Consider the following 16,679-nt stretch of genomic DNA (forward strand, 5'->3'; position numbering starts at 1 on the left):
TTACTGTCTGATTTTTAAATGCCTGTTCTTTGGATACTTTTAGTTATTCATTTGCTGACCCTCATTTAATCCATATGTCTTGTCTGCAAGAGAGAATGTCTTACAGTCAGATATTTATAGTGAGTTATTAATGGCTGCAATGATGCAATGAGTCCGGGATCATTTTTCAATACATCAAACATCACATTTTGGTTTTGACACTTAGAGTGAGCAGTCTGTGTTTCAAATGTGGGAGAAAGGTGAGGAAAATGTGTGCTGTCATTATAAAAAGTCAGTTCTCCCAAAGCTTAGCTTCCTAAGCTATTTCTATATAATAAAAGTTAAATGTTGACATTTCTGGAATGTTGTTTTTTACTATTCCAGGAGTAACACAAGTGGGTGTGTGTTTGCATTTTGCATGTTTTGCTTTTTATGTGTTAGCATTCTAAAGACAAAAGGTGTTTTGTGATTTTCTTGTGCCCTATAAACTTTGCTTTATAACTTTTAAAACTTTTTCAATATGTATTCATGTATTTATGCATTTATTTTGATGCAGCTAAATGAAAATATATTTCAATGCCATTGATTTTAATGGGGAAAAATAAGTGAAAACAATGCCAGTTAAAGTGCTCCACTTTGGCTTAATTCTATCACTAATTCTGTCATTATGGTGTAAGCCATTTTTAATGTGCAACAGAGAGAGGTTCCTGAACAGTAAGAGACTATTAAATCAAATGCTAGTGATTTTTTTTTTACTAGGAAACATCCGCATTGCAAATGATATTCCATGTTTGTTAATAAAATCCAGATGTTCTGCATCTCTTTCCATTTAATCTGAGCAGCTTTCAGCAGAATGGTTACTTTTTAATGTACATGACCCAGCACTTTCTTGACACATACAGCAAATATAAGCAGAGTGAGGAAGGGCAATGCAAAAGAGATCTCAGTAGGAACATGTTGAGCAAAGGTGGGGGCAGTAAAGATAGGAGAATGAAGCATGAGGAAGAATTGAGCCCTTGAACTCTGGGTTCCTTGGCACAGATATGTGCTCAGAAAGAGGAGCAAAAACAAGCCAAATTGATAACCTGGTCTGCCTAGTGTGATCCTGATGGTTTTGGTGTCTGTCAAGTTAATGCTCAAAAAAGGATTGAGACAGGACAGTTAAGAAGTCCTTTTGTTTACCATTATATATTTCTATGTCTCTAGCTACTGATATATCTAGAAGATGCAACATAACATTTAACCTCACCTCATTCTGTAATTTAAGATATGTGATTTTAACCTGTACGATACTACAAAAATGCATGATGAGGAAGCCGAGGATGACATCTCTATGCAGCTTGTCATTCAGCAAAGCCTGCATGACATACCCGGGAGCAAGACGGTGACTATTGCAAAGAGTGACAGGTGTGCCCTGCCTTTGATATATTGTTCCTAGCATCTGTTAAAATGTTTCTTGGAACAGAAACTATGTAATTTTTGAAATAGATAGTTTCATAGAATGCTATGCAACTGTTCACAGAATATTGTTACAGGCATGGGATTTCCATATTTTGTATGCTTATGTGATGATTTTTGTACCTTTAGGACAAGACATGTTTTTATTTATAAATGTGGCTAGTGCCCATTTAATATGAAAAATCTCTGTCCCAAAAAGATTGACATAAATGTATAAATTATAAAGTACCTATTTTATTTTATTTTCCATGATGCCAATTATAATGTATTTAGCATTGTCTGTTCTGTTCTTGTTTTTAATGTTTTATTAAAGCAAAGTATTGAACTTCTGCTTTCTCACTCTAAAGAAGGGTAGGCAGCAATTTTACAAATGTGGAGAAATGTCCTACTCTGGTAGCCAAGATCTATATGAATAGTGATAATGAAGTGACTGATGATTTTATCAGAGGGACAGACCTGTTATTTTCCTTTTTTAATTTTTATTTTAAATTTCTTTTTTATTGTCAAATAAGTTTATTAATCCTGTTTTATTCTCAGTTTGTAGGGGAGGGGATACAAAAACTTGTGCCACTCCTGTTTTTGGGCACCCTGTCACCAAAGTTTGGCAGATTGATCTCTGGTGGCTCTAGACGTGACCCGTCAAAACCGCGGTCCACAAAAGCGCGATCGACGAAAGCGTGCATTTGACGTCATCACAGCGCGACGAAAAAAATTAAAAATTGGGAAAAAAATAAAATTAAAGCAAGCCGATTCACATAAAGGTAAGGGTTAGGTTTAGGGTTAGGGTTAGGTTAAGGGTTAGGGTTAGCTTTAGAGTGTTAGGGTTACGTTTAGTGTTACGTTAAAGATTAGCGTTAGGTTTAGCGTTAGGTTAAGGGTTAGGGTTAGGGTTAGATTTAGGCTTAGGTTAAGGGTTAGGTTTAGGGTTAGGTTTAGGGTTAGGTTTGGGGGGGTTAGGGTAAGGTTTTCGCTTTATTTTTACATTTTTCGATCACAGCGCGATGTTTTCGTCACGCTGTGATGACGTCAAATGCGCGCTTTTGTCGACCGCGATTTTGTCGTCCGCGGTTTTGTGGTGGAACTGGCTCTAGGGACTGCAGTAAATAAATCAATGAAAAATAAGGCACAGGGGAGGTCATGAACTGCCTGTTGCTCATCTCTTGTCTATGGAGCTATTTTTTTAGTTGAATAAACAGAGTTACTAAATGCTATTTTCCTAAGCATTACCATATTTAATTACAGTGAGGGAAAGGTAGGTATTCCCCTCATCCTTTCAGATAATTTCTATCATCCAATCCCCAATGCCTTATTCTAAAATATTGTGAACTCTTAATCAGTAGAAAGTGTCAGTTTTCCTGCTTCGTTTTCTCCCACAGTGATAAATTCCTGTGACTTCACTTTCTTCATGATTTAGTAAGTCCTGGAACAGGAGGACACAACTTGTTTCAGGCCAAGGTCCCCATGGTGGCTACTTTCCAAAAGCCACAATGCAGAATCAAAGCAACATAACATTAGAACATTCATGTTCTTTAACTTTCATTACAATAAAATATAGTTAATAGGATTGCTCTCCAATTGCATATTTGACCATTTCCCCCTTTTGTTGCACTAACCATAAGAGTTTGATTCAAACTTTAAAAATCATTTAGGAGACATTCTTGAGACTCTTAGGAGCAAAGAAGAAATAGAAACAGTCACTATTGCAATGAAATGCAATTATTCCATTCAATGAGAAAAAAGCAAGAAGAATGGCACTTGGGTTGTTTAATGACAGGAAGACCTAAGGTACAGAGTAGAGCTCTGAATTCAATGAGAAAAAGACAGAGTTGAGAGAATAGAGGGGGGGAAATAGGAGAAGTACTGATTTATATAGTTTTCAGCCATAGAAAGCAGAAAGAGAAACATATGAGCTCTTTGTGAAATAATAAAGGCAGAATTTGACAAACTTGGGCTTTCACATCCACACACATACATGCTAAATACCTTTAAACCGGGCCCTTTTCCCAACTAGACATGCCCACAAGAATCCTAGTGTTTAAGGATTTCAAATGTGATTGAACTGAAGGGAAATCTTCCCTGCAGCTAGTGAATTGGATATTTTGGCTTGACCATAACATTCAGGTTGGACATGCCTTGAGTCAAATTCTCTATAGCCCAGAGAAAGAAGAGCAAATCACATCAATGGGTCTCACTAAACTTCCACATATATGGGTTTTGGCACATTAAGTCAGATACAACTACCATGTGGATACAAATAATAATAATAAAAAGCACTAGGGAGTGACATTTCTACTCTGGTAGCAGTTTCATTTCATTTCATTTCATTTATTATATTTATATGGTGCCCTTTTCCCCCGAAGGGGACTCAGGGCGGCTAACAAATCAAATCAGGGAAGGGGGGGTACAGACAAAAAAATAAAAAATAAATGATACATAACAATACATAATTTAAAAACACACAACAGTCATACCATTCCAGACGGGGGCAACAGCTCTTTAGCCCCAGGCCTGTGGGAACAGCCAGGTTTTAACGGCTTTGCGGAAGGCCAGTTAAAAGTGCAGGTAACTGTCAAGACATATAAACTCAAGTGAAAGAGTTTGGTAAACTATTCTCAATTCCAGAATACCCCAGAAGCTTATTCGTTAGGTGTATATGACCTGTTTTTTCTACATGAAACACCAGTACATTAAATATACATATTAAATATTTTCTCTTTTTTCACCATTATTTGCAGTTTGAAATTCACTGTGATATGACAATATTTCTGGCTTATTTGACTTTTTTAAAAATACTATTGCATTCTGTTTGCAGCTTTTGTTTCACAACAACTCCAGATTACAGAAAGATCATCACTGCCATTCGGACAGTTAAGTAATAAGTTCAATTTTCTTGGGTATTTATAAAAAAACACGAATGATCTCAATTAGTTGATCTCATCCCTCATGTGCAGAGGAATTAAAACTACCACCTCCAGCTTTTTATTATTTTGATAAGAGTTTGTTACTTATTACTAAAACAAAGTGGTCTTTGAGTTTAAAGAGCATAAATTCTAGATCTTTCATACTCATAACAGGTGAAGAAGAGTCTTTACTTCAGTTGATGAGGAATGGACCTGCTTTTCAGGAAGTAGACGCTCAAGGTTGGCTTCCTCTTCATGAAGCAGCAGTACAACCAAACAAGACTATTCTAGAAATTACTTTGAAAGGTAATGTCCCTTTCAGGACTATGTGTGATTCTCATCAATTTCATCTGTTAAGTTATCAATTCCAACAAAACTGTCTCTTTCAGCCTCACACCCTACTGTCTGGCAACGGACCAACCTGAAAGGAGAAACTCCTCTGTTTCTAGCTGTGGACAAATGCCTTGTGGAAAATGTCAATGTCCTGCTAATCAATGGGTTTGATCCTGATACTAAGAATGAAGAAGAAGATTCTGCTTTAATTATTGGTAAGCCAAATTGTATTGTTTGTCTGACAATAATTAAACATCCCCAGTTATAAAATAATGATAGCTTGCATTGATTGAAAGTGGTTTTTCATGCCAAATTTAAGGATATAGTTGCCTACATGGGAAGGTATTTTCTGCCTAGTGATTCATAATCCAAAAAAGACAATTTTTCTAAATGTGAATGAAGAACAGCACTATAAAATGTTTATCTCTTCTTTTTTTAAAACACTGAATAACAGGTTTATTTTAAAGTTTAGCACTTCATTTTGCTATGTGATTCTTTTAATCATACACAAGCGACAAGTGAGACTGCTAAACAAAGGTTCAGTCTGATATGCTCAGTGGAGATTGAATAATTTAATAGTTGAGAGTTAAATGACATTTTCAAATGCTGCTCTTTTGCATTTTAATATTTTACAGCAATTAAACATGAATCGTATGAAATTGCTTCCTTATTGATACAATTTGGTGCCAATACCAATCTACAGTGTATCAACAAAAGGACAGCTTTACATGAGGCAGCCAGATTAGGCTTGAAAGATATGGTGGAATTATTGCTTTGGTCGAAAGCAGATACAGATCCACGAAGTTCATATGGGCTCACCCCTCTAGCATTGGCAGCACAGAATGGGCATACAGAAATTCTGGAACTCCTACTGCGCAAAGGTGAAATGCTCCGTATAAATCCTTCTGCAGAATAATTCTATTTCTTTGATATCAACAATGTAGTAATTTTATGTTGATATAAACTAAACACACAAACACCGTATTATTTTTGATTTATTATTTATTATTAAACATTTATTGCTGTTTTCACAATAGGTGCCAACATCCTTTCCCAAGCATCAGATTCTGCATCTATATTATTTGAGGCTGCTGGAGGAGGAAACCCAGATTCCATCTCTCTCCTACTAGAATATGGAGCTGATGCCAATGTACCAAAGCAATCCGGTCATCTTCCTATCCATAGAGCTGCTTATAGAGGTCATTTCTTGTGAGTTAGAATATACTGACTCCATTTATGAAACTAGGGGGAGGCAGGGAAAGTAATCTATTCTACTTTGTGGTTTATCATATCTCTGATGAGAGAAAAGTTTCTTGTTTGTCAAATCCTGAGTTACAAGGTTGAAAAGTCATCTTCATCTTCAAAAACTAGGTTGAAAAAGCTTGTAGCTTTCTATGCACTGTTCAGTTGCTGACATTGTCCTTTCTACACATCTGTGAAAGGAAGTCAATTTTCTTATGCATTTCACTGTCCTAGTCCTGTGACCCAAAAACATTGGTAGAAGTTAGGCCAAATGATAGGGTTTTTTTGTATCTGTCAGACATCTTTACAAGTAACATACATTCTTCATGTTTTATGTGAGTATGAATATTCTGTTGATATTAGAACAGTCTTACGGTTCATCGACAAATGCGTACTCGACAAAAGCACGCAGACGAAACCGTGGTGAGAAAACCGCGAGGTCAAAATCGCGCTGACGAATGAGCGCAGAAGTGCGCCAACAAAAGCTTTCTCACTACGGTTTCGTTGGCGCGCTTTTGTTCCTGCGCGCATTTGTCAGGTCACGCAGTCTTCCATAGCTAAGCTTGTGAATATAGAAGAATATAGACCCGAATAGACTGGGTCAACACCATTTTGTTTCTTTTGGACTGCCGTTACTGTCGCACCTTAAGGAATTTATTTTTCTTTATAAAATTACTTGAAATAATCAGCTTGCATTTGTCTTTCTCCCTTTCTTCTCCCATTTTATTATTTGCTGAGATTTTAAAAGATTTTTTTCCCCACTGAAAAAAAATTCTTGTCTTTTTATATGCATTTTACTAAATGTCCCAAAAGTTGATAATTTCTCTTATGGAAGCTTACAATTCTTGCCTCTTTATGGTGATCTCATTGCCTTTTCTGGTAGGAAGCCCTGAGGTATGTCTGAATGGTTTGTTTGAAAGAAGGTTTATCTTTATCTTATTGCTAGGGCTTTACAGATTTTGATCCCAGTCACGGATATCAGTGCCATAAAGGAGAGTGGAATCAGCCCACTTCACTCGGCGGCAGCAGGAGGACATTCTCAGTGTCTTGAATTTCTACTCAAATCTGGGTTTGAGGCTAATTTTATGTTGCATCGAAGAATTCAGAAAAACTACGATGATGAGAGAAGGTCAGCCCTGTATTTTGCAGTCTCTAATGGGGATATTGAGTCCGCTCATTTGCTCCTGGATGCCGGAGCCCTACCAAATCAAGACCCCGTTAATTGCCTCCAAGTGGCCTTGAGAATGGGTAACTATGAACTCATCAGTCTCCTGCTTCGCCATGGAGCCAATGTGAATTACTTTTGTAGAATCAATACCACCCATTTTCCATCGGCCTTACAGTACACACTGAAAGATGAAGTCCTGTTAAGGATGTTGCTGAATTATGGATACAATGTTTCCAGCTGTTTTGATTGTCCTCATGGAGACAGCAAGCATTCCAAGTACTTATTTGAAGGGTGGACCTCAACTGTTATCAAAGACACAATGGTAAGTACTTCCTGGGGGAGATGAATCCTTCCTTTATATGCTGATTGGTACTTATAAATTGCTCAGTATTTAAGGGACGGTGGGATTTGTTTGGTTTTGAAAACAGAAAAGGATCATAACCTTTAAACATGCATCGAGCAGAGACATTCTATAGAATAAATGGCAAGTGTTCAATTATTTCAGAGGGGTCTGCTTGGTATTTTTGTGAAATTGTATTAGATGTATGGTTATTCGTTTCGCTGCTGATTTAGCCTGGGATGCATCGCGCACTTTATAATATAAGGCGTTAAATGCTGTGTTCTCTTGTTCCTGTTTCTTTTTCTTAGTTCTGTGAAGTGATTACACTGTCATGGTTAAAGCACCTGTCCGGGAAGGTAGTGCGAGTGATGCTAGACTATGTAGATCATATTAGAATATGCTCTAAACTTCAAGATACTCTTCGAGAACAAAAACTGTGGCCAGAAATCAATGCAATTTTGTGTAAGTGTCAAAGTTATCAGCAGATATTATAAAATGTAAAGGTAATTGACACAATGCACTCTAATTTTCAAATTGATGGATCCATTCTACTCTATGGTTAGAATAAACCAAAAGGTCTCAATGTGATAAATATACAATACAATACAATACAATACAATACAATACAATACAATACAATACAATACAATACAATACAATACAATACAATACAATAGCAGAGTTGGAAGGGACCTTGGAGGTCTTTTAGTCCAACCCCATGCCTAGGCAGGAAACCCTATACCATTACAGACAAATGGCTATCTGACATCCTCTTAAAGACTTCCAGTGTATATATTAATAATATATATAATTTAAAACAATGGTTTAAGAAATACTTTCAACATTGTATTGTTGGAAGAAACACTATTTTGGGTTCAGTTCCAAATGGGGAGAAAAGATACTGGAAACATGGAGGCTGCTTGGAAAGGTGGTTTAATGGGGAACAGGATAACATGGCTTGAGCTCCTGAACAGAAAAGGGGGATCACATACTTCAAGATGTTGGGTGAAGAAGAAAAAAAGGCCGAGATGCTGAAAGCCCCTGGTTTTATGTCCTTTCTGGTCTTAGATATTGAGCTTGTATTCTGATTGGTTGTCAGACTCCCATGGGACCATGCAAGGGCAACTCTATAGGCTGTGTTTTGAGTCCATGTTTGGTTGACTTGCTGGCTGATATAATTTTCCGAGGTGTCTTGTGGAGAGTTTCTGTAGAAGGCTAACCCTACCTTTGTTATATAGAATAGATTAGCCCAGGTCTTTAATGGCCCATTGACAAAGGTGGAGGCTATTAAGAGTGAGTCTGTTTTCTGTGTAAAAATGTTTCTGGGTTTTAAGTTCCTACAGTATTTTGACAGTCAGTATCTCCCCATTACTAAATATGACTGGATTTTTTTTTTACTTTATTGAAGGAGAGATCACAATAATCTACTGATACATAGCATAAACAATCTTTACACAGAGTAATCTCTTTAATTACCACTTATTAGTGATTAGTAATTAGTATTTTCTTCTTTGCCTCCTCAGCACTGAAAGTGCTAAGGCACAGAAGAAAGTACTATCTTCTAAAATATCTTCTAGATGTATTTTCCTCATATAATTTTATAATTGCAATTACCAGTTAAAACAATTTTAAACTTGTCACATTGAATAAAGACCACATTGGGCACAAATACTACCTCCTATGATGGATGAAGATACCATATTAAATGTATTATAAGATACCAATCAGACTTGTATCCAATTTCTGGATGAAGGTACTTGTGGAAGGAGTTAACTCATGCTTTATTCCAAGGCCCTCCCTTAAATCTTCAACACTGTACCAGTGTCAAAACTCAACTCCTCTGGGCTCACAACAATCAATCAAAGAAATTATAATAAAATCAATAAAAGATAAACACCAAAGCTTAGAAGTGCAATGAAGTAAGGAGTCTCATTCTTCCTTGCCAAAAGCCTATGTGAAGACCAGACCTTCACAGCTCTGCTAAACAACAGTAGCGTTTGGGGGGAAGGGCGCGTCAAGAGTCCACGTCAGAGCACAACTGAGCAACTTTATCCATCAGATTGTCTCAATAATCCTCAGTGAACCAAGAGGTATTCTGAGGGCCCCTCCCTACCCAATAGGGACCAGGTTAATAATCCAAACAGGAAGATAATGTGATTATTCCCTTTCCATGGTTCCCGTCACTTTTATCTCTTCATCAAGCTCGCTCTTATGAGTTAGAAACAGATGTAGGAGTGGAGAATTCATATTACAAAACCTATTATTTTATTTTCAGCAAACACACGTTCTTTGCAACATCTTTGCCGTCTGAGAATCCGGAAATGCTTAGGACGTTTACGTCTGCGCTGTCCTGTCTTCCTGACATTTCTGCCATTACCAAACCGCTTGAAAGAATATATCCTCTATAAGGAGTATGACCTCTATGGACAAGGACATCTAAAAGGAATCTACTAAGTCAAATGCATAAAAGTGCAGTTGGAAGATATCCTATATATATAAATGAACGAAGATATTAAAGCATGTTTAAAGTAGAATTCTAGTTGGTACTAATGTCTGCCTGCTTTATATGACAGTACAAAAAAGTACTTTGATGAAAAAGTTAATGGAACAAAACACCATCAAACCTCAAGAGTTTTGCAGATCTGATTTATGGCATTTTTATTTGCAGATATACATATGATCTAACCGTTAATTTGAAATATCTAACACCACACAGGTGTAACATGTGACACTCAAATGATGTACTCTGGGAGCTGATGTCCCCAACCTTGTGATACTCTTTTATCTTCTGATTTAAATGGAGACTTAAATTGGTCTGGGAAAAAGGGGTTCCCTATAATATATATTCTATCAGTAGAGGGGGTTCTTCTTGCAATCCTTCATATGCTCACAAAATCCACTGCAATTATTTTTCCCTCTTAGCTGTAAATATTGAAAGCAGTTTCTTAAAAATTAGCAAGCGTGAAATACAAGTGTGTGTCGTTTCGTCATAGGTGCCCACATTGGACTGAAATAATTGCATGCTGTTTAGCACATAACATTTTCAAGAAGTACAAGCAGGGCATAATTAAACTGCCTAATCTTGACTTTTTCTTTAAAAGTGCTATTGAATATTCCCTTTAGAAGAAAGACAATTTGCATGTGTAAGGGGTGTTAATTGGCACAAAAAAAGTAGGTCATGTATATACTAATGGAAGGTCTTTTGGTTTGGTACTTGTATTTTTAAGCAAGACTTCTTATGTGGCTCTTAAAAATTACATTTAACTTTAAAAAATTGTCTTTCCAAGTGAAGTTTAGTCTTAGATTTTGTATGTGTGCTATTCAGAGATCCCTTAACAGCCTAGGTTTCTACTGCCCAATCCTATACTATGCCTTTAATTGCAAGTGTATTTATTGCAACTTCAAAAACATTATCTTTTACAACCTCAAAAGGTTTTCTTTGAAAAGCAGTATTGTAAATGAAGTATGTATTTCCAAAATAACTGAGGTCTTGCCATGTACCTTTTACATTACAGGTGTAATAAAAAATGTATATCCTTGTCTTGTGTATTGCCTACACCTATTGTATATATATTTAATTTATTTGAAATAGAAAATACATAATAAAAATAGGACACAGCTGTTAGTTTTGCTTTATTAAGTACAATAAATGAATCTCTATTATATGGATATTCTTCCATTACTGACAGATTTAAAATGCATTTCACAAAGGTATTTTGAAATATGTTTCCAATATATGATGTGCTTTGAAGAACAAATGCTAAATATTTACATAAATATTGTAGAAAAGCATCCTCTAAAATTGACTGGATTTCGCTGAATTTTTTCCCAAATTGTTTTATTAGTATCAAGATTTTACTTTACAATTGACAATATCGAGCAGACAATCACTAAATATTAATACAAATATTAAGAGAAATTAAGAGTTTTAATTAACTTTCAATTTAAAAATCACAATCACTGAAGCAAGACTTAATCTTTACTTTCTGATTAATTCACTGTATTATAAAAGTCATCCCAATTTCTTGTTCAAACCTCTTGGTTCGTTTACAGATTTCATTATGGAACATTCTCTGTTACATGATGGATGATTAGTCCTACACCATGTCATGATCACTGACTGCCTGACAATATCCATGCATGAATTAGAAAAACATGTCCCTGTGTGCAATTCATTTTCCCCAGGAGTGTGAAGGACATTATGCTACAGGGGAAGGAAAAAAAATGTTCAAGCAGAAATGTGCTTAGTTAGCCCATGTATTTGTCGAAAGAAAGTGATTTCAGTGATTTGTTTCATGAAAACAAAAGAAAAATAAACAGGGTAATAATTTTGTTGAGATATCACAAATAGCAATCCTGATTTTTTAAATCAATCCTATAAAATTAGTTGAATGTCTCTGGCTTACAATACAGGCAAAATATGTTTCTATAGTTCATCAGAGATTAATTATCTTATTCAAAGAAATATAGCAATTTTGACTTGAATGTTGTCCTTAGAAATATGATTCAGTACAGAAGGCAACTTAGAAAATACACTTGTCCAGCAACAGAACACAACTGCCAAGTTCATTTGTGCCTTGACCGCATACCGTATACTTTTGTATGCAAAAGTAAAATTTCACTCAGTTCAGTGGAGTTTACCTTCAGAAGAACGAGAACAGAACTGCTGACTCCAAGCAATAAACCTATCAGACAACCAAATCATACTTTTTTTTCCTACCCAGAGAACATTCCCGCTAGAAAATATGACCTGGGAATTAAAGCCACTGAATACAATCCATACAAGTTAGATTTTGTAAGTAACTGCAAACGGGTACATTCGAACTCCAGAGCAGTAGCCTGTGAACTTTTTTATAATAAAGATCATTTGGTATTATTCACATTATAATACATCTTTACAGAGAATATACACACTATTGGTTTAAAATGAACTAGTGATTTACTTTGATTTTATGATTTCATAGTATTATGTGGCTTAAACATAGCTGTAAACTGTGGATAAACAATTGTAACAGATATTGCCAAGTTTGAGCGAGGTTGCATAAAATAGAATTGAACATATGATTTCCATATCTGCGATTTTATACTCAAGTTGAAACATAAGGAAACCTTTCAAAAACTGGCAGGAGACTTCGCAGTGAGCAATCAAAGCTCCTCTTTTATTTCTTGGGTCTCCAAGCATCTTTTATTCCCTTGCAATTAGAACAAAGAACAAACATCCCTACTTGATCTCAAAAGATTTTCCAGTCCAGGTTAACTGGCCGTTAACAGTTTTTTCTCCAAAGTCTGGGATCTGCCTCCAATTTCCATACAATTTCTTCTTACCCATTTCAATATAAAAGAGGATAAACTTACAGTATCTATGGTATACTCGTACTGGAATGAAAAATCACTCCATGCTACATTTTTCACGAATCAATAAGCTGATATAGAATTATAAGTACCTGCCTGTTTTTTCTCAGATTTAGCAAATGTGTGCAATTTGTATGTATTTCTATCGCATGTGGATTTAGGTAAATATGACAACAAGTGTTAGAAAAATTATCTGACAGATTTTCCATGCAACTGTTTCTATCACCAACATAATCTCAAACTTTTGCTAATGAGAAGACACTTACAAAACTTGATTCCAATAATCATGGCAATTCTGTTAGAAGTGTATGCACTTTATTCTCATCTAGACATTTAAAAATCAATTTGTATAATGTTACAAATATACACAGTGCATTGACACTCCAAAGTACTTTCCAGTGTTTGGTTGAATGTCTTTGCCACCCTCCATAAAAGTGCTCTATGGATAAAGAGGAGAAGCCAAGATCACTACCAGCCAGTAAAATTTCAAGTAAAAATGATATTCTCATATTTCACCTTAAAACAATATTGGAGTGACACTGATTTCCTTGAACTCATACACTCTAGACACAAGCACATGCCTATCGAAAGCATTAATTAAAAGTTATCAGGCTGCTTCCATTATTGACCCAGCCGTTTTTAGAAATCAAAATTGGCTTTTTGTTCAGAGGCTTAGGACTCTTTGAAGACTAATATGACTCAATTGTTATGAGATCAAATGTTAGTATTTAAAAGTAGAACAAGACTCTCTTATTTTACTGCAGGAGACTAAAACAAAACCTCTCTGAAAACAAAGAAAAGAAACCGAAGATAAAGATTTTCTATCTACTTCTTAAGTTACACAAATTACTTTCTAAGTCACCAGAACAGCTAGGTAATTGAAACAGAATAAGTTTTGTAATATCCAAATCTGCTACAGCCATGAACATTTCACTACGTTTCTTTATGGTATGAGAACAAAAATCCATATTTACACTGAGCCATTTAAGAAAGATCAACCTTAACGAGTGAGAATACAGAGTTGGATCATGTAAAATAAATTTACATGATTTGTTTTGTAAATTGTAAATTTACATTTCAATTTATCATTTCAGATAAGAGGTTCAAAGGCTTCTAACTGAAGGTGTTTCACGCATCAGATTCTTGCTTCTTCTTTCCATCTTCACCCAAATCACTGTCTTCTGATGGGCTATTGCTAAGAACTACAAACTGTCCTTCACCAACACTCTGGTTGGATCGACTAGAAGCCGCAATTAATCGACTTTGCTCTTCTAAATCCTGAAAAAAAATACATTCACTGATTTATGTATAAAACTATGTGAATATTGCTTTAAATAGTAAATAATAAAGATATCCTTATTGGCAACTATTTATTGTGGCCAGTAAGTCACATGCTACAAGTAGTCCTTGTTTAGAGATCACAATTGGCTAGGAAAGGATTGCAAGAGAATAAATAGACACAAATTGGAAATACACATTGACAGTGATGTGTCTGTGCTGCAGCTATGAGAGTATTATGCAAACAGCCCAATGTATTCCCCATTGTAGTCCTGCTTACTCTCTTGTAATCCTTTCTTCTCCAACCTGTCCACTTTGCAAGCAGAGGAAAAAAAGAAAAACAATATGTCAGACACAGGACAATGCATACTGTAAAGGTGATCATGTGACTGACGTACAGCACTGATGTTAACTTTGAACAAGACATGGTAAGCAATGACTACCTGCATTAAAAATGAATTACCAAGATTCATCCATCTGGACATAAAGCTTTATATATACTTCAAACATTCGACAATGTTCAAGAATAAAATCTTGTGAAGAATGTGATTCATGCTAAGTATTCAGTATTCTGTTTCCAACTTGTGAGTCACAAGTCTCCTGGCCTCCCAAAGTAGGGCATTGCTTATCAGGTTCTAGCAACTAGTAATGTACTACCGCCAATGTCATCCATGTAAAAATATCTGCTTTAATCTAAAACCAATCAATATGTATTGTGAGGAAAAGTAATATGTTTATTAAATAAAATGGCTATTTTGAAAGCTCAAATGCATACCTTTTCAATTTGTTTCTGTTTATTGAGCTCTTTTTGCTTTTTTTCCTTTTCTCTTTCTAATTCTTTCTGCTTTTCTGATGATTTTCGATCCTGAAATTTTTTTAAAAGAAAATGCCAAATACCAAAAAGTAACATTATTTTCACAGAATGGATTACTACTTTGTTTTGCCTGAAAAATTACCTGAATATAGGTTTCCAAGCATTTTTAACAAAATACTTACTGCTTTTCTAAGGAAAGTGTTAAAAATCTTGGCTTTCACATCATTATCAGTATATCATATCAATAATACAATAGGAAAATGAACTACACAGTAATTTAATTAAAGATTAAAAGACCAGGTTGTTTACATAATTGTTTCTCCAAATAGTAATTTGTCTATTCACAAAACACCCAGTCACTGTATGATTCTGCTTCTCAATTACATCTGATTAGAACTGACCTGGGTCTGCTAAAGAAATGAAGAAATGCAGAGGCACCTTCTTAAAAATATACTAGGATAGGAAAAAGACCCTTCTTCTTCTCAAAGCCAGCTAAAGAACGTTCACATGGGCACAGACCTTCCTCACAGGAATGTACAATGATCAGTTCAAGAATCAGAATTATAGCTACCTATCCTCCTGCTTTAAGGTTGCACTTTATTTATACACATTTTGCAAACTTTGGAAAACAACTCCCCCCCCCCTACATTTGGCCCATACAGACTTGTCAAACCTCACACAAAAAAGAAGCAATAGTTCCAAGAGATTTTACTTCCTGATTTGGACAATAAAGCGACATTCTTTTAAGGATTAAGAAGGATGTAGGTTGTGGGTATAATACAGATAGTCCTCAACCTACACAACTGAGCCCAAATTTTCTATTGCTATGCGAGACGGCTGTTAAATAAGTTTTGCCTCATTTTACAACCTTTCCTTGTCACGATTGTCAAGTGAATCACTGCAGTTTTTAAGTTAGTAACAAGATTGTTAAGTGAAACTGGCTTTTCCATTGATTTTGCTTGTCAGAAGGTTATCAATGGTGATCACATGACTGACACTGGAATTGTCATTAATACGAACCAGTTGCCAAGCATCTGAATTTTGATCAGGTGACCTGCGATGCTGCAACAGTTGTGAAAATTGGCCATACGTCACTTTTTTCAGTGCAACTGCAACTTCAAACAGTCACTAAATGCCTGTATATTCTTAAGATCAAGACAGATAAATATTTAAGAATAAAAAAGATATTTTATGTGATTTTGTTTTAAGAATTAAGGCAGATTTGCCTACGCTCTGTTTTGCCTTCATTTGCAAAAAGCTTAGCCAAATTATTTGCTTGCCAATATCTATTTGGCACCCTGGATCGGAACTGCTTGTGACTTGCAAGGCACTGGTTGATAGTTTATTTGTGAAAATAGTTATTGGGTGAGAGGGTTCTGCAGTGGAGTTTTTAGGTTTTTTTTTCATTTCACTGATTGTCAACAGAGAGATTAGCAACATATTCAAGTACTTAATATCATCACACCTTTTTTTTTTAGAGATGGACAATAATTAAATAATTACTCTAAAAACCAATTTTTTTGTTATTTCAAAGTTGAACAGGATTTGAGGTTGGACACTGAAATTTCATTAATTTGGGCAGATGTCAAGAGATATTGCAAGTGATACTGAACTATATCTTCATTTGATATAAACTACCTCTACATTTTATTCCAAGTTAAAGTCTTACCAATTCAGCATGCAATGCAATCTGTTTTGCAAGTCCCACGGAATCACAAATCTAAATGAAGAAACAAATAGCTACTATCAGAATCACTATAACATCATCTTCAAGGACAGTAAATCTTCAATTTAACAGACTATTTGGGGGAGGCT

General features: G+C 35.4%; 2 protein-coding genes across 3 annotated transcripts in view; one reads left to right on the plus strand and one right to left on the minus strand.

Annotated features, from left to right (window-relative positions):
* The first annotated feature begins 4,330 nt into the window (after positions 1–4,330).
* On the plus strand, positions 4,331–10,001 carry ASB14 (ankyrin repeat and SOCS box containing 14). Its single transcript, XM_087709030.1, has 7 exons — positions 4,331–4,643; positions 4,727–4,885; positions 5,306–5,551; positions 5,708–5,879; positions 6,859–7,402; positions 7,729–7,882; positions 9,696–10,001. The coding sequence occupies exons 1-7, from the start codon at positions 4,538–4,540 to the stop codon at positions 9,872–9,874; spliced, it is 1,560 nt and encodes a 519-aa protein (XP_087565156.1). The 5' UTR covers positions 4,331–4,537; the 3' UTR covers positions 9,875–10,001.
* A 1,035-nt stretch (positions 10,002–11,036) lies between these two features.
* The window catches only part of APPL1 (adaptor protein, phosphotyrosine interacting with PH domain and leucine zipper 1), a 57,859-nt gene continuing 52,216 nt past the window's right edge, over positions 11,037–16,679 (minus strand). For both annotated transcript variants that reach the window (XM_087709032.1, XM_087709031.1), the window contains exons 20-22: positions 16,534–16,584; positions 14,826–14,915; positions 11,037–14,050 (exon numbers count right to left, since the gene is read on the minus strand). In XM_087709032.1, coding sequence (XP_087565158.1) covers positions 13,901–14,050; positions 14,826–14,915; positions 16,534–16,584 — 291 coding nt within the window. In that variant the 3' untranslated portion in view covers positions 11,037–13,900. The remainder of the gene's footprint in view (positions 14,051–14,825; positions 14,916–16,533; positions 16,585–16,679) is intronic.

The sequence above is a fragment of the Thamnophis sirtalis genome, unplaced genomic scaffold, assembly GCF_051295495.1.
Source record: "Thamnophis sirtalis isolate CommonGarterSnake01/CBP01778 unplaced genomic scaffold, rThaSir2_p1.2 scaffold_3, whole genome shotgun sequence".
Classification (NCBI taxonomy): domain Eukaryota; kingdom Metazoa; phylum Chordata; class Lepidosauria; order Squamata; family Natricidae; genus Thamnophis; species Thamnophis sirtalis.